The following is an 18,364-nucleotide window of genomic DNA, read 5'->3' on the forward strand; positions in this document are numbered from 1 at the left end:
GCAGACTCCTCCGAGACAGGCAACTCGCAAGTCTAATCAAGACCTAATTGATGAGAGAAGACCTGCCAGTGGCTCACAGCAGCAGGTTACAGTTAGGGCTGCACTATGCCCTCAGACCCTTCACCCTAACTGTCCCCTGGCCTTCCCCCAGGGCCTGCCCGGTCCCCACGCACCGGCCAGAGCCCGGCGGCCCGCAGGCCGCCCAGGGGAGGCCTTGCCCGGGCAGGGCCTGCGCAGGACCCAAGCCTGGTGGCACCTCAGGGCAAGGCCCTCTTCCCGGGCAAGGCCGAGCCCGCAGGACGGGCGCCCCGAGCTCCCTGTCCCGAGCCGGGCTCGCCCGACCCCGGTCCGAGGGGAAGGAGGGCCCGAGGAAGCCGCCATGGCTACGCTGGCAGCAGCGCTGCCGCAGCGCCCGCTTCCGCCTCGGTAGCCGTCATGGCGGACACGCTCGCCTCCCTCACGTGACCGCCCCTCCAGCCCTCTCTATGGTAAGCCCTCCCTCGGTGGCAGCTTCCGCCCCGCTGTGTCTCTGGTTCCCGCGCGGTGCCTTGTGGGCTCTTGGCGGAATTATGGTGGTGGCGTAAGGCCCGGTTGCGCAGGGCGGGGGGAGGTCGCGGTGTAAGTACGCGGGGAGGCGGTGGGCGAGCGAGCTGGCCGGGGCGGGGAGGGAGGGCGTGCTTGGGAGGGCGGTGCTGGGGTCCCTGAGGGGGAAAAAGGCGGCCCTGGGCGAGGGGTGCTGGGGTTCCTCTGAGGGGACGGGCTGCGGCTGGGGCGCGAAGGGGGCCCGGGGGCAGCTGGGGCGAGCGAGGGGCAGCGTCTTTGTGGAGGACAGCGGAGCGTGGTTGGGTTGGGGGGGCGAAGCCCGGGGGGGGGAGGCGGGAGCTCCAGCCCCGCTGCTGCTGCGGGTCGGGGTGTCGGCGGGGGCCGGAGCTGGGGGTCGGGCTCCCCCGTGAGGGCGGTGCGGAGGGGCCGGCTGTGGCGCGGCCCTGCGTGGCCAAGGCAGTTCGGCTCCAGGCCGGGCCCGGTCGCTTTCTCTTGGCTAACAACCCCTGCGTGGCCGGTCCTGTCTTCGTGTAGCGCTGCAGAGGCCTCTCCGGGGCTGTGTTTCGGAAACCTAAGCAGTCAGTGTGACGGTCCCTGAGTGGTTTCGGGTTGAGCTTGGGTCCTTTAAGGCCGAGCCGAATACAAACTGACTTAAGAGAAGGAGGGACAGTTTCCAGGGGATTTGTTAATGCTTCATGAAGCTGTGCGGCCGCATTAGATGTGGTTCTTTATAATTTTAACACTGAAGTCATGTGTTTTGTGATCTCATTAAAAGTGAAAAAATAACAAATAATGCAAGCAGAGCATAAATAACTTTTTGTGTATCACAAAAGCATATGGAGCAATATCACTTTTTTTTCTTTGCTTTTTAATATTCTTTAATAAGTTCTCTTGTCATCCTTTAACATCCAACCTTCTGGTTGGTAGGACTGGTGCCTTTATGTATCTCTGCAGATGTATCTCTCTTGTCTCTTGTGTATCTTTAGTCTGTGGTTAACGAATGTGTGTGCCTTGGTGCAGCAGGAATGAGCATAGTTTCAGACAGTAGATTTAAGATGGCGCTGGTTGATCATGCAGGGGGGTTTGGCATTGGTTAACCATCTTAAACTCTTGGCACAGTGGTTTGGGATTGCAGGGTCTCCAGCTCCTGTCCAGCAGCGCTGAACACAGTGCATGCTGACAGGGTGTCTGCGTGGCTGAGGCTGGTCAGGGTCTGTTTCACTCCTTTGCCACAGAGGAATCGACAGTAGCGTTTCATTTTTTAGGACACGCTAGCAGTATGTGAGTTCTTGCAGTTTCTAAGTGAGAGCTGATGAAAGCTTCTGCATTTGTCTGAGCTTTTTTAATTGCACTTGTTTACGTAAGGGTAAAGCTGTCTGCTACCAGGGAACATTAAGCCTAGCCCTTCAGAAGGTTTTGCTGGCCAGCTGGAACTCTGCGCAGGTTGGTCCCAAAGGACTGTGCTGCAGTATTAATGACAGTGCTGTGCCTGTGCTAGAGAACTGAACAGGGCCATGACGAGGGCTGGAACATTCAAGTTGCATGATCTTCATCAATATATAATTATCAACACCATCCTAGGCTTGGTATGGTCTGTGTCAGCCAGCATTTCTGGTGATGATACCTAGATATGGTTTGGGGAATAATGGAGGGGTCATTCCCACTAGGCAGTCTTTTTTGGCTGTCATTTTTCAGAAGGGGAAAGAGTTTAGTTACAAGACTATACGGCTTGCCTTAAGGATAGGAGACCAGCTTCTGGCTGGTTTTATTTACCTTACAAATGTAGGTTGGTATTTTTAGGTTAGAGTCTGTATATCATCTTTCAAGCATGTTGGAAAAGACTTTGTTTTGAAAATCTGAATAGATTCTGTCAGTTTTGTCAAAAAAAACCTCCTTAAATTTCGAGGACCGTGAGATGAGTGATAGCTGGTATTCTGTAGTAGGACTTGTCATTGTTTCTACAGTGCCAGGAACGAAGTAGCTTCTGGTGAATGTCTTCCACTGTAAGTTGTAGTAACGGCTGTCTTTATTCTTTGATTCTGTAGCACTTAAAATGACAACAGCAGCGAGGCCAACATTTGAACCTGCGAGAGGAGGAAGAGGAAAAGGTGAAGGAGACTTAAGTCAACTATCCAAACAATATTCCAGCAGAGACCTTCCTTCTCATACTAAAATCAAATACAGGTTAGTATTGGTTTTTTTGTCTTATGGCAAAACAGGCTGGGAATGATTTTTTTATTATGAGTGGTACTCTGAAATTTTCGCAATAGATGTTGCTGTGCTTGACACTGAGCAGGTGCCAGAGATTGTGCGACAGGGTTGAATGAATGGGCTGAAAGTGTAAGTCTCCAAAGCAGACCTAGGAGATCAAGTGCATTGCAAGTGATTGGAGAGGTTTAATTTTAGTGGTATTTATTACTGCTTATGGGATTGAATTGTCAGAAGAAGGTGAGCTTTGGAGACCAAGCATTTCAGGCAGTGGAGTGGAAAGAAAGTTGTCACTGGGAGTGAGCCACAGAGGGTGCTGCACTTGCAGAGCAAGATGGGATAAGAGGAGCGAAGTTGAGCATGTCTTAAAAGCAGGAAAACCACATCATGTATTGGGCAAGGAACCACTTGGGAAGGGCATTAAAAGGAGGCAGGGAAGTCATGGAATAGCACTCAGGTAGTAGTACGTGTTGGAAGAGCTGATGTTAAACACTGCAGGTGGTTCATCCAGGTCCTAGGAGAGGAAATTGCTTTAATCAGTGGGAAAGATAATGGGATCTTAGGAATATTTTCCTCTGTTTGAAATGCATAATAAGTCTTCGTTATCCTTTTGAAAGATTAAATGAAATCTGGAGTCAATGTGATACAGACGCCTAGAATTTAAATTAAATATGTCAGCCTAGAAATGATCTTTTTATGGAACTGATGTTACTCTCGTCAGTGGAATTACTGTTAAGGTTTTACATTTGCACTTTTTTGTGCAGATGTTTACCCTTTCACGTCTTTCCTCCTGCCCCTTTGTTTTTTAAGAGTATGTATGGATAAGGGAGTTGGAGTGTTTTGGAGAATGGCAAAATCAACAGCACAAAAAGTGCTGTCAAATGCATTTTGTTGTTATGGGAAAAATTGCTGGTGTGGTTTGTTTGTTTAAACAAAAGCGGTGTTTGGAACACCAGCCTGTTGCTTTGAAAGAAGTGTGTGGGGACAAATATGTACAGGAATATACAATGTATGTTTTAACAAATCCCTCCATGTGCATGAGAGAGAGAGACAGAGGGGGCATTAAGTGTCTTCTGTTCTTTCTCCCAAATACCTAATACAAAGTTGTCTTTGTTAAATTGCCAGGACTGCATCATTGCAGGAAAAGGTCAGTGTTTCAGTCCCACTCATGTTCACTTGAACGACACAGGGTTTGGGGGGATTTTGCAGCTATATCAGGGATTCCAAGTTCAGGTTTTTAATTACAAAAGTAAATGAAATACTTCATCATAAAGACAGGCTGTGCACACAATGTGTTTACAATGGCTTCAGTCTGGGTTTCTTCCAGGCACTCTTATTTCCAGCACTGGGTTCACAGAAAGGTGAAAGGAGTTGCTGTTTGTTTTTATTCATTAGTTCTTTTCAAGATTTCCACAGAAAATTCAGTGCTCTCTAGGTGGAACTTATTGTGACTCAAATATAAATAGTCTGTTGCTTTTGGCCATTGTGTGTTATATAAAAGAGGGAAAAACATGTATTTGCAATGTGTTTCACTAAAGCTAGTGTTTTGCTTGTTCTCCCAACTTTTTTAACAGTCATGGGAGATTATCTGGTATGTCTCTTGGAGGGGAAAAGGTTTATGAAAAGTTTGCTCTAGCCTTAGAGACTAGGTTTGCAGCAGCAACTTCGAGTGATAAAACAGTGAGGAAAGTTGACCATAATGCTTGTGGGTGTCTGCTAGGACACTGGGCTTGAACTGCTGGAGAAGGAAGATGTAGATGTAGTCATCCTGGTTTTGTAGGAATTTATGTATGGTCTTTTAATTTATTTGAGAGCCACTGGAAGGAGCCTGTGTATGTGACATTGCGTGTCTGTGTGTGTGTGTAATGCATACAGAGAAGGGGGCTGATGAAGAGAGAATAAACAAACACATGTCTACATGGTGCCCAGTTCTTATTCTCTATACTTACCTGTTCACCCCAGGATTTATTGGCCTCCTTGAAAAAATTGCTCCCAGCTGCAGACTGTCAACTTCAGCAATTTTTCCCCCCTCATGTTGTTTTAGACAGACCACTCAGGATGCTCCTGAAGAGGTCCGTAACCGTGATTTCAGAAGGGAGCTAGAGGAGAGAGAACGGGTCGCTGCAAGAGAAAAGAATAGAGACAGACCAACCAGAGGTAAAAACAAAGAAGCAAAAATCTTAATACCTTTGTATGGCATTGTTCTTGCACAAAACTTGGTGTTGTAAGAATTTTGCAGGTTGCAGAAAGCATGTTATGAGAGTAGAATTTAGGGTATTGGTCTGATAGTTCGGAGCTGTTGACCTGCAAGGGAATGTCCGCTGGCTTTCATGCTGGCTTCATGCTAGCAGAAATCTAGGCCAGCCAGTAGAATAGCATAGGCCATCGTGCAGGCCAGCTGATACTGTATGATTGTAATGAATTGGCAACAAGTATGTACAGCTAATAAAGGGCTTTTTTTTTTGTACTTGGACAAGCGAGACAGAAAGGAGATGGGGAATGACTCATCTTCTAGTGTTACAGCACCAGTGTAACAATAAATCCCTTTTTAAAGTATGCAATTCTGTTGAGATATAGTGAAGTGATAATTAAAATGAAAATCAAAGGGGGTTTTGAGAAATACTCGTTTTTAGTATTAAGCTTGACAGAATTTAGCTACTTTAGGTTTAGCTGTGAAGGTATTGTGAGGCTGTCAGATTCACAGATGAAAAGCAGATGTGGTTTGGACCAAGCTAGCCAACAGTAATGCTTTGGGGTGGTCCTTGAATGGGAACCCTCCAGTTGGATATATAGAATAAGGATATTTCTCCACACGTTTTTCTTCTGCTATTCTTTCTTCTTGAAATAATGACTTCAAAAAACTTCTGGAGGCCAAATTGTAAGTTTGGGGATGTTATTGCTTCCCTTGAGGATACCTACAGGCAAGGAATTAGCATGGGCATTAAGATTGAGAAGTGAGAAAAAAGTAAGCATGAGCTTGTATCTCTTACTCTAATGCAAGACTAATTGTTTGTGAAGATTTTTGCTTTCTGACATTAGATTCTGTTAAATGAAGTGACTTAGTCACCTTTCTTTTTAAATCTTATGCCATAGAACACACAACATCATCTTCTGTGTCCAAGAAGCCTCGGCTAGACCAGATTCCTGCAGCAAATCTTGATGCAGACGATCCTCTTACTGATGTATGTATCTTTTTTTCTGTCTTCTTTCCTTTCATTGTCCTGCCTTCAGGATTCACCATTACTAAAATATGTACGTTTAGGTCTGCTAAAGATTAAAGACGGGTTCCAGCATATCTTCCTTTCACAGTTACTCTACTGTGGTGGAAGTCCAGAGTGGTTCAGAGGATTCTGGTCCATGCTGTAATGGTATTCTTAGAAAGCACACAAAAACTAGGGAACTGAAAATACCACTTGAAGTGTGGGAAATGGGTGACTTTTTAGATTTGGTCAACTACTGGGTTAGTTAGAATTCCCCAAAGGTAGAACTGTTGAGATACACTGACTGTCTGCATGAGCAATGGATTCTTGCTCTTGGCTCCTCTCCTCATCCTGATGTCTAGGATTTAGGTCTAAGGCTTGACAATAAGCTCAGGGTTTTTTTAATCCTGTTATATTTGGTCCCAACAATATTGGACGGGGTATTCGGGCACACTATTATAATGACTTATGTTGCAATGATTAGTGGGGACAGCCGTTCTCTAGAATCTGTCAGCTATATAGCATTTGAATTACAAAAAAATAATTGCAGTCATCCAAAAAGCACAAACATGTTTTTGTCTTGACTTTACACGAGCAAATAAACCATTTGTATTGTATTTGCTGGTGCTACTCCAAGCACCCAAGTACTTCAGAAATCAACCAGCAGCAAATTGCAGCCTTAGCTGGGCAGACCAGGACTGTTTTTATTAAATGAAATGAGCAAGCTGCTTCTTGTTTCCTTTTGTTGCTATTAGGAAGATGATGAAGATGAGGACTTGGAAGACAGTGATGATGATGACACTGCAGCTCTTCTGGCTGAACTGGAAAAAATCAAGAAAGAACGAGCTGAGGAACAGGCTCGAAAGGTAAAATCTCGCCCATTAAAGAGCATCTGTTTTTTGCAAACTGGTGTTTATTAAAACTGGTGTGCCTTAAGTACTTAGGATGAGTGAGAACTGGTAAACCAACTTAAGTGCCCTTCAAAACTTGTGTCAAGTGTGATGGGTTTGTTCTTATATCTAATAATTGTTGTCAAGAATTATTTTCTTTAGTAGACATACTGAACATTTTACTGACTAAAACATTTTATTCGCTTTCCCAACACTTTGTAGAGGCAGTGAGTCAAGATAATCTTGCTTCTCGTATGCAAGTCCTTCTCTGAAGACGGCTATCATACCAAACTATATAGTTGTATTAGTGAGTTACATACTGTCCAGTGTAATTTCATTTGTTAACTAGCTTTTATGAAACAAGAAATACGATTTTTATTTATGAAATAAAAATCTGTGCTTTTTGATGCTTTTTCTAACGGCTGCAAGTTTTATACAGTAGTTGCTGTTTCACAGCACTGGTGCTGTGCTGCCTTGGCAAGAAGCACCAGTTGTGACTATAAGACCAGAACTGTTTTCATGTGATTATACACAGGTGAGTTTATTTGAGAAATGTTTCCACAAATATGAATAATAATATGGCAGTCTTTTCAGAACTTGGAAGGTCAACTCACATGTAGCCTTCATACCTCCCTATAATCTCTCTACAGATAGAAACACCATGTTCTGCCCTTGAAAGGGGAGGGAAGGCCCTATAGTTGAGATTGTTTTCTCGTGAGCGGGATGGAATCCTATGCTGTTGGCTCCCACACCTCCTTGGTGTAAGAGATTGTTGGGATGCAGTGCGTTAGCAAAATCCCTGATTGATGAATGGACTTCTAGGGATTGTTTCTGGAAATAATCTGTGTTGTCAAACTAATCAGGACTTAAGATGAACTGTAATAGCTCTAACATTGTATTGCAACAGAGTTTATAGAGTCCAGGTGTTTCATCTGCACTACTGAAATGCTCTGCCTCTGGTGGTGCAACAGGAGTGGTGGATATGTGCAGCATTCCCTCTTCTGCTTTTAGTAAGCACTTTCTTCCTTCGAGCAGGGCTGAAATTGTTTTAGTGCTTTTGAAAAATGTTGCATGCTTCAATTTGAGTAGTTTTGTATGTTTTTATAAGTAGATTCTCCATTAGTGTAAAAAACAAAAAACCCAAAGCAAACAAACAAAAACCCCATCCAACCCCCTCCCTCAAACAAGCTATCTGTCATCTTTGTATAAGGTAATCTGAGGTGTTTTTTAGAACATGCTGAATAAACATATAAATGCTGATTAGGAGGGTAATCAAAGGCTGCTGTGACAACTTAATGTTTTGGTGCCTCATAACCTTTTCTGTAGTTTAACAGACACGCTTATAGTTTAACGTTTTTCATGAATGTTCTCCAGTAGAGTCAACTGGCAGTGAATAGGGCATAGCATCTAGCAGACGCTAGGAACAGCTAGGAGAGGATAATGTTTTAACTACTGTAGGCAGCAATGTAGTGCTTGCCTACTCTTGGCTAACAGTATAGAAATTTACCTTTAGAATCAGCAAGGCCTGTAAAAACAGTGAGCTCTGCAATTTTGGAGTTAAGTACTTTGGAAGGCTAAAAGCTGTATCATGCTGCTTCAGTGCAGAAATTTTGCTGTAGAAAACTGTTGATACTTGATTCTCCATCTGGCCTGTGAATGGTCTTTTACATTAAAGTGTGTCTGAAAGTGTTTCTCATCTCTTTATCTAGGCATTTGAAGCACACCATGCAGCAATGAAATTGTGTTCTGCAGTAATAACATGGTGAAAATTACTTAAAAACACTGGCAACAATTCTTCCATGTATTCCTGTGTGAAATGTACTAAACTACAAATTAAGGGTAACAATGTGTAGGAAGGACTTCTACGTCGGCTTACTTCAGCTGTCCTTGCACAGTGCTTAAAATGAAAGTTTAGTTCTGTATGGATTTTTCACTTTGCCTGATAGTTGAAATTATACATGTAGATTAAACAGCATAACTTGTCACATTTCAGTGTAGAAAACTTGCGTTAGGAAAATAATGGTAGTAAAATACAGCACAGACAACCAAATGCATGCTTCCCTGTGTGTAGAAAACAGGAGTTATAATCTCTATGAAATTCTTATTTTGTCACTAGAGGGTGCTAAAAGCTATGAAGTATTTAGTATAGCACTTGCTTTATTTTGCTGTGTCCAAACTGGTATTATTTTTTACCTTCATGAATGTCCTCCTTCCCCCAGAAGCAGGGTTTATAATGTCCAATGCTGTGTGCATACTGAATACATGCACGATTATCTGAAATGAATATGTTTTGTTTCTTCCTAAAAATTAGTATTAGTTATTTGTTTGCAATAGTGCACACTATCGCACACTCACTATGTACTCTGTTCATCCTTTCAGCAGCTGGTTGCAGATAGGCTTTCTTAAAAATTGACGTCTTCCGTAAATAGTGGGTGCTCTATAAGTGCTCGGAATTTTATTTTCTTGGGTTTTTTTGAGAGTAGGAAACTTAAGACTACGTTGATGGAAAATGTAAAAACCAAGGGTGGGTGTGGCCTTGGAAAGAATCTTTAGGACTAAAGGTCTCCTTAGGAAAGATCACTTAAGTATGTTGGCTGTAGGGGTGCAATCTGTTTAGATTATGCCTTGTTTTCCACGGCTTTGAAATAAGGTGTTACTGGCAAAGCATTTTACAGCCATTTTATATAAATCCCTTTTCCCTTCAGATATGTGGGATTACATATTATTATGTCTTCCAAACGGTAATTTAAACCTAATTTTGTAAGTAGCCTTATATTAGTCATCCAGCTGACTTGAGGATAAAATCTCATGTAAAATCTTAATTATGTAGTCGCTGTTAGTCCTAATCTGTGTACAGGGATGGTTTATCTGCTGAAACACTGCTGTCCCTAGTAGGCAGCATGGGTAAACTAGTGGCAAGGCAAAGGGAAACTGCAGAGTGAATGCCTGTTCAATCTTCTGCACATCGTTCTCAAATCTCTTTGTTGTTATTAACATGCATCTGCATCTTCTTGGAACGTGCCAGGGTCCTAACAAGATAAAGTGGGTAAAATACAGTAATATATCCCAAATTTGTGCCATATGTAATTTTTTTCTGATACTTTAGTTATTTTTATTTATTAAAATGCTAGTCCAATTATTTCTGAGACTTCATTTAAAGTAAACTATATTTTTTGTTAACTGTTCTCACTTATTGCTTTGGTGTCCAGTATTTAAGTTGTCATGAAAAGAGGCCTGCTCCTTTTAAAATGCATCTCGGGTGAGACAGCAGTTAAAAACAAAAGATGGGAATCTGCTTTTTTTTCAGATCAACATGCTCTCTGTTAACTTCCGTTATGTGGTAATACCAATTTCCATAGAAATCCTCTAAATCTAGTTTTGACAAATACTAGTATTAAGAGGTTCTAACTTCCTTCACACTCGTATTTCTCTGTAATCTGTGAAGCAAATAGTTTGTCAACCAAATAAGCAATTCCTGTCAAAGCTTGTTAGCTTCTCAAAATCCTTTAATTCCATTGAGTTCTATAGAAACATTAAATAAATACTATGAGTATTTTTAAAAATTGATTGAGCATGGGAGTCCCCCTGACTTTTCTCACACCCTCCACAATTTTAATCTCTCAGGTTGACGCTAAGGTGACCAGGAAATGTTAGTTTTGAAAGCCATTTCTGTGAAATAATTCTGAGTCTGTCTAAAACTGTACAAATGCTAGGTCTGCTGTGTACATGAACTATCCATGGGTAGGTTTCTTGGAAACATTTCAATATTCCAAATTCAGCATTACAATGCTCTTGAGTTTCAATTTTCAAGCACTTCCTTAAAAGGTAGATTGAAATAATTAAAAACAAACCTCAAACCAGTGAGCAGCTGAATGTACGTGTGCAGTTCCAGCAAAGCTATTTAACATCCATTCAGTTTTTGGTTTGTTTTCTTAACAGTTTTATTTCACCAAGTGTTTCTCTATAACTAAATATATTACTTTACCAACAGTCAGAATAGATCTTGGCTCTGTCCTGTGTTTTATTTGTGTCACAGACTTTCAAATAAAACATTAGAAAATGAATCTTGGTAAATATTAACCTTTTCACTTAAATTTTAAGGGTCTAACTAAAACTAGAATATCAAATCAGTGATTAAGAAAGAATTTCAGTGAAGAGGCAAAAGCAGATGGCAGAATATGTTTCTTCATTAAATGTTTGAGACATGCTAGCAATACTTACCCTTGCCAAGAGCTAATGATAATGTCCCCTCCCTTGTGGGCAAAATGACAACAAATCTGCGTATAGGCACTGCAGTTGTGATTACTCTGCGCTCTTATTTTTTGAAGTTTCAGTCAGTTATTTGAATCATTGTATTGCATAGAGTTACTAAGTTGCATGGGATCGAATAACTGGGGTGGATCTCTGCATTATTAAGTTTCTTTCCCTGCTGCTAAATGCAGTTCTGTCATAGTTTGTCATTCAAAAATTAGCATTTAAATAAGGTTATGTGATTTTTTTTTTTATTATTATTATTATTTATTTTTTCCCCAGCCTTCAGTGAAATGTGGGTGTTTCATGTTTTCTTTCAGCTACTCAACATCTACAAAAACTGATACAATGGAGTCATTTCAGGAATTTCAGCACTTTCTGTAAAAGTGATCTTGCTCTGTGCTAAGGGTAGGAACTATACTAAAAAAAAAAACAACCCATGGTAACAATAATGTTTTTCTTTCCTTTGCGGTCAGAAACAAGTATGCCAAGGGACTGTTATTCTTACAGCAAGATAAGGAATAATTGTTTAGTTAAGGTTAATATAGTTTTGTCCGCTTTTTTTTCCCCCAGCTGTGATGCCACGTGGTGAGTTCAGTTGTACAGTGGAGGCTTGCTGTGAGATCCGATTCTCCATCTGCTTCCTTGGGGTATGGGACTCCCTCTGCCAGTCCAGTCTTATTGCCCACACAATAATATTCCTGTTCTATTGCTTCTGCCTCTAACATGGTGGTTACAGCATGGTTGATATGTGATTCATCTCTGCAGATAGCTGGTGCAAGACGCTGCCACTGAAAAGCGCAGCGCTGCTGTCTGTAGTGATGGAATAATCTGTATCGTGGTTTTTTTGCTAAAATGGCTTAGGAAGAGAGTTGTATACCTCGTCTTGCTGAACGGAAAGGCAGGGAAAGAGGCATTATTTTAGAAAAGGTGGAGTGAATACAGAGGTATTATTTTCCCCCTTAGGCTTTCCTTCTGTTGTGGGTTTGTTGTATCCATAGTGTTTTAGCTTAATAAGCCTTTGTTCCACCACACAAAAGAACAATGTAGGCTTTGGAGCAACCAGAGCTGCTTATTTTGTGAACAGCTGTGCATGATTTGCCTCAGAGGTGTGAAGCTCAGATGGCTATGAAGGTTATGTCTGGTCTGTTTGATTTGATACAACCCATGCTCCATCGCCTGGAGTGTCCCGGCTTTCAGTGGAGGAGTGGGCAGTGGAAGATTTATGTGGAAAATTCTGAAACATAATGAAACCCTCTTTTGGCTGGAGATGAGGGATTCTGCATGCAGCTCTGGCCAAAATGTGTAACTTAGCTTAAGTGTAAATGTCAACTTTACATCACTAGTATTTCCTCCATGTCATGTCTTAGTAAATTACCTTTTTTCAATTTTGAATACCTTCTTTGGGAGGTTTTAGTGAAGCTAAATAATACAAAAAATCTTCAAGACTAATCTTCAGAATTAGCCTGCTTCCTAGAATTTGTAGCAAATATGTTGAAAAGTCATCCAGCCTGGAACAGCTTTGAGTGATTGAATTCCATAAATAATTTACTATGCATGCCAAGTCTTATTTGTAAAGTGACTAAAAGTGGAGATGCCTTACTCAACAGATCTGTTTCCTTTCAGACTCTAATCTGTTGATCTTTAATTACAAAGATAAGCTTATGCAGTTTGTTACTACTTCTAGTTGTTCTGCCTCTCTGGGTCTAAAAGCCAGCAGAGTTCTGTTTGTGAACAGAGCTGAGAAGCAGCGAAGGGTTGCACAAAGTGCCCAGGGGCTTTGGACCATCTCTTACGTGAATATGGAAAATCAGCATTTGAAAATAAGATTCATAGATATTTTCTGTAACAGTTGTCACTATAAAAGAACGTTTGACAGCTTCTGTTAGTGTTATGTTCATAATTGTTTTTAATAATTTAAAAGGTGCAAAAGTAAAATGTAATTGTGAAATTCCCAAGATTGTCTCTACCACTTCTTTTGATTATAGTGCAGTTTTTGCTACCCTCCAGTCCTCTGGAATTGTAGTTGACTTGAGTCAATGTAGTTTTTTGCTAGCAATTAGTTTTAGACATGATTCAGTTGAGCTTGAAATACCAAGTTGTTGGGGTCAACGTACAAGTTAATGTATCCCAGCTTCCGTGGTGGTACAATGGAGATGCAGTCAGTAGAGCCTGCAGCATGGTTGGTCTCCTCTGTGTGTAATTTAGTGTGAGCAGAAAAACTGTCTTGACTCATTGTATTCTCTAGATCTCTGCTGAGATGTGAGCTCAGGTACTTACAAGCAGATGTCTAGATGTAGGTGTCTTAATCTGGAGCTAAATCCTACACTTAGTCTTATACCACTACTTGTAGTGTAACGCTTCTTAAAAGTGTTATTTCAGTTTTGATTTTCTTTTTTTTCTTTTCTTTTTTTCTCCCCTATCGCCACATTTTATCACTTCAGTCTGATAATGCTTTTTTCGTTATCAGAGAGCAAACTGTGTCAGGCTAATTGAGGCTGAAGGATATTACATAGGTTATGTAAAGCAGATAAAAGTTAGGATGATGCCTAACATGCCTTTTTAAATCTTACTATAGAAAAATTAAATGTGCATTTGTGTGTAATAAGAACTCTGGAGTACTATGTGCATATTTTTTGTGATTCTTAATATTGGCCTTATCTTCCTCTAGTGATTCTGAATGCTTACAATTCAAATGACTGAGTGCTTTTCACTTCTCTTCATGCATGGTGGAGAATGCTGGAACCATCGGCTTTGTAGGAGCTGTTGAGATAAAATCTGAAATGGGGGAAGGGAGGGAAGAACAACTGTATTTCTCCCCCAAAAGATGCTGACTGACTCCAGTGGACTTTTGACCATCGAAGAAATACTGTGTGTGGAGTGCATTGTAGTTCTGTCTGCATTTGTCAGTGGTGTGTGGATGCATTTTCATGCATCATAAAAAAACAGCATAAGATAGTTATGTGTGTCCCAGCTAAAGTGGTGCATGATGCACAGGGTCAGTAACTTTGGATCATGGCTGAGGTTAATGTCTTAGAAATTTGAGGGCAAGACTGGGCCATGCTCTGCATGTCACCTTGAGAAGAGCTCCCTGGAGTTCAGCTCTAAAATGGAAAAAATGCTGCATCTGTTTGCATCTGTAGGACTTGGAAGCAGTTCTGTCTACAGAGGCATTTTTCAACAGGGGAGTATTAATTTCTTGCAATGCTCTTACTAGTCCTACCTTCTCTTGAGTATAGTGCAGTATGAAATTTGGGGTTGTAGCATTCTTACTTGCTTTTAACATTTGTCCCAGACTTCTTGTTTTTTCAAAGTCTCACTTTTAATGGAGCATTGGAGATTAAATTTAATGGTGCAGAGCCTACCTTATTTTGGACAGCACAAAGAACACTTCACATGCTTGCATCCTGTTGTAAATTTGCGTAATGGTCTTAAACAGAATCTGATCGTCTCTTTGGAGGTACCTGAAAATCAATACTGATTTTTTTGCTTGTACCAATATCCTAGATTTTGCTTGGTTTCAAATTAGTACTTTGCATGCATGTGCTTGTATCGTAGTCTGAGGCCTGCTTGACTTCTGGTGGGAACACATGACAACTGCAGTAAATCAGATTTCACTGCTGTTGGCTCCTCCAGTTACAGGGGAGGAAGATGGTAAACCAAAGGTTGGCATACTGTGCAGAAGAAGCTGCATATATTTTTTTGTCTGTAATCCACAGAGGAGAGAAATGTATAATTTGAATTTGTATTTCTAGTATGGGGGGAAATTGCTGTTCCATATCCAGTATTTTTGCTCTCTGTGTTTCCTTATTTACTGGGGTGGTAATAACAACTGAAGTTGGAATGCAAATGTTGGATTTAGAGCTGTATTTGAAAATGCAAAACTTTAATTTATTTTTGTTAATAACTTTTAACTGCTGTGGATTTTGTTAAAGCTCCATGGCTACAGCAGCAAGGGCAAGTTTTGCCTATGTGCATGTTTTAATAAGAGCATTACAGGGCTTGACCTGAAGGTGTACCGTGCTTTTAAGCAATATGCCCTTTTGAGGAGCTTTTCCCATCCCAGTGGCAATTAATTGCAGCTGGTTCTAAATTTTATTTGTGAGAAGCACTGTAATGGTAGGTAACTAAAACTTGGGTAGATTTTGAAAGGTAAAATCTTTACCAGTGATCCTGCATTATCTGGTATTCGTATGTATGTTAAGTTGGTATTGTTCTGAAGAGGATTGGGGTGTTTTATAGGAATATTTCACATACCTGATCAGTCCAATGGAAAAACATTGTAAATTGTAGATAGTTTTAGTAATATATCACTTAGTATTGATTAAATGTTTGAAGCTAGAGAACTCTGGCTAGCATTGGTGTTCAAGTTTAGCATTTAAAACTTGTAAACGCTATCATCAAGAAAAACTATTCCTCTTTTGCGATCCCATAGCAGGCCTCAGCCATGAATTTTCTGCAGTTTGGGAAGAAAAACCCCAACCTTGTGATCTCTTTGTCTTTAGTTTATATAATTTTTAAAAGCCATGGTTTGAGTCTCCTGCAGTGCTAATGAGACTTCAGTGCATTTTTAAACTAGCATGGAGCAGGAGACTAAGGAGATCCAAATTTGAAGAGTTGTTGGTTTTGTTTTTTTTTCTTTCTGGTACTTTCATCAAAGAGCAATCCTTGTAATACATTTGAAAGGTTGTGGAAAATACGTTGATGTAAAATGAATATTACACATTCATTTTGAAGTCTGTGAACATTTAAGTCGCTAAATACATTAATACAGCTTGGAAGCGTGGGCAGTGAAATCTACTTTGTGTTGCCTGTAGTGCAGTGCTTCACTTAGGCTTGAGATACATGCTTTTGACAGTACAAGGAAAAGAAAATTTTTCTGCTCCTTAATATTGGAACTCTTAAATAAACTTATGACATCCACTGCTCAGTTTCACCTTGGATTTCTCAATATTCTTTTTAACTGGTCACTAGGGAAATCGCAGGTGTAAAACCCAAGCAGGTTGCTGGAGATAGAGAAGTTTAAATATGCTGTAAGGTTTCTTCCACCTAATGAATATTGTATAATGTAGTCTCTTTTCTCATTAGGATAAAGAAAGTCTTTTAATCTGTATACAAGTTTTAATATAATAAATATGTAAATGGTAAAGCTAGAATTTAACTGAATATTTGATGGAACATCATAGCTAAGTAGAGCAGATATGAGTGTTGCTAGATTGACAGTTTATTAGCAATGTTAAGCTCTTTAGAGTATCTCTGCTTCTATCCTTATGCTACTCGTATGCAAGTGTCAAATGCTCTGAAAAGTCGGAGCTAGGAATTAAAGCTCTGTCTGTGTGACTGTTCACAGCTAAATAATGTTTTTCTCTAACAACGAGATGAGAAAAGTGGCCTAGAAAAGTAATATATCCATTTCTGATTCTCAGGAACAAGAGCAAAAGGCTGAAGAAGAAAGAATTCGGATGGAGAACATTCTGAGTGGTAACCCACTGCTGAACCTTACAGGACCAGCACAGCCTCAAGCAAACTTCAAAGTGAAGAGGAGGTACTGTGCAGTCTGTACTGTGATATCCATCCCCTTGCTCCCTCTCGATACTCGGAGTCAGAAAATGTTATCGCTGCCATTGGTTTTTATTTCCTTCCTTGGATCTTGTCACAAGCAGTGTAATGTAGAATTGGGATACTGATACATGTAGTGATTGTCTTGTGCATTTCTCTGAACAAATAATCCTGCTACTTTGTGTTTAAAAAAGAGAGATATTGAGAATTGCATTTGTCTGACATTGCATAATGATACAAAAAGTAACAGGACCGAAGTTCCTCAAGAAATTTGATGTTATGCTCCCCTTTAAGATCTAGCTGGTTTGGGGTTTTTGTTGTTTTGGTGGGTTTTTTTAGCATAACTAGAATTAATAAATAACAGTATTTTTCTCAATACAGTTGTTGTTTTCAGATATTCCCATTACTGTTGCATTTATCAAAATAAGGGCCGTTAGATCAAAGGGTTTTTTTCTGCTCTGTTCAAATGGTCATTATTTTCTGTAAAGATAAAAACCCCTTTAATTTACTGATACTCATCACACTTTGAACTCAGGAGCATGTAGGAGATGGCTTGGATTAGAAAAATAGATCTTTTTTTCTTAAAGACTAAAATCTAATCTTAATGACTAGTTGCTCTTAGTACATTCAAATAGGAGAGCCAAACTTCATTTATATATTTTTGTAAATTGCACCTAATTTTCATACAAACTTAATGAAGTTAAAAACTTTTGTTTTCAGATGGGATGATGATGTTGTCTTCAAGAATTGTGCCAAGGGGATAGACGAAACAAAAAAGGACAAAAGATTCGTGAATGATACTCTGCGATCAGAATTTCACAAAAAGTTCATGGAAAAATATATCAAGTAGTACAGTTTTATGTGCAGTGGTGCTGAAGGCCTTGGAAGGTCATGGTTCCCTCCCTTTCCCTCAGAATTCAAGGCTGAATATTTGGTCATGAATTCCCAAATGCTTTTCCAAGATCATCAGCCACTTCATAATTAATAACTGCTATGTATCTGGAGTTTTTATTCCTGCAATATGTTTTCCTTTTCAGTTTTAATTAAATCAATTTGTGTTTCATGAATGTTTTTCTGTTCACGTGCATTTACTTTTACTGGCCTCCTTGTAAATGGTAGAAGAGAGAAGCTGGTTTGCAATAAATGCTTATAATTGTTTAAATTGCTTTCCAAAACAACTTGCATTTGTAGTGATGGTGATTTGTAACTCATGCAACTTTTGTAAATGTGAGTATTATCAAAGATGGGGAGTAGCTGAGTATGATAACCAGCGTGAACTGAAAAAAGCTACTTTTGGTAGAAAACTGGACTTCCTCTTAATAGCTAGTTAGAAACTTAATTAATAACCTTCCTTTTTAGTTTCTTCTTATTGTCAACCAAGTTACGGTTTGGTGGGTTAGCTCCAAGTTCTTAGCAGGCCTGCTTTCTGGGCTCTCTTGGCTCAGCACTTCTGGAGCAATCCATGTAATGCTTGGGGGAGCCTTGAGTGGGGAATGCTCTGTGGAACCATGGGGGTTTTTTCTGCTTAATTAACCATTGTAGTGCTCAGTCCCTCAGCCACAACCATGTGGCCACAAGGTTCAGTCTGTGTGTGCATGGTTCAGTAGGAATAGTGTTGTCAAACTTGCAAGTGAGTGTTTTTATTAAACGAGTCATCTCCTCCAGATACCATAGTACACTTTGTTTACTTCTGAAACGTCCCATTTTAGCACT

General features: G+C 40.4%; 1 protein-coding gene across 2 annotated transcripts; it reads left to right on the forward strand.

The window, feature by feature from the left end:
• The first annotated feature begins 520 nt into the window (after window positions 1-520).
• CWC15 (CWC15 spliceosome-associated protein) lies at window positions 521-18,019 on the forward strand. 2 transcript variants are annotated; one of them, XM_010578214.1, is made up of 7 exons: window positions 521-618; window positions 2,589-2,727; window positions 4,796-4,908; window positions 5,845-5,933; window positions 6,707-6,817; window positions 16,519-16,637; window positions 17,372-17,826. In XM_010578214.1, the coding sequence occupies exons 2-7, from the start codon at window positions 2,597-2,599 to the stop codon at window positions 17,499-17,501; spliced, it is 693 nt and encodes a 230-aa protein (XP_010576516.1). In that variant the 5' UTR covers window positions 521-618; window positions 2,589-2,596; the 3' UTR covers window positions 17,502-17,826. The 2 variants fall into 2 exon arrangements, with proteins under 2 accessions (XP_010576516.1, XP_010576517.1); XM_010578215.1 differs by having other exon boundaries at window positions 535-622; window positions 17,372-18,019.
• Window positions 18,020-18,364: the final 345 nt, after the last annotated feature.

The sequence above is a fragment of the Haliaeetus leucocephalus genome, unplaced genomic scaffold (assembly GCF_000737465.1).
Source record: "Haliaeetus leucocephalus isolate CR32 unplaced genomic scaffold, Haliaeetus_leucocephalus-4.0 Scaffold616, whole genome shotgun sequence".
NCBI classification, from domain to species: Eukaryota; Metazoa; Chordata; class Aves; order Accipitriformes; family Accipitridae; genus Haliaeetus; species Haliaeetus leucocephalus.

Excerpts from the sequence above, each read along its gene's own strand:
- CWC15 (XM_010578214.1), top strand. The coding sequence starts at position 2,597 with ATGACAACAGCAGCGAGGCCAACATTTGAACCTGCGAGAGGAGGAAGA. Across the intron at positions 4,909-5,844 it reads TAGAGACAGACCAACCAGAG|AACACACAACATCATCTTCT; the intron begins GTAAAAACAAAG and ends CTTATGCCATAG. Across the intron at positions 16,638-17,371 it reads AACTTCAAAGTGAAGAGGAG|ATGGGATGATGATGTTGTCT; the intron begins GTACTGTGCAGT and ends TTTTGTTTTCAG.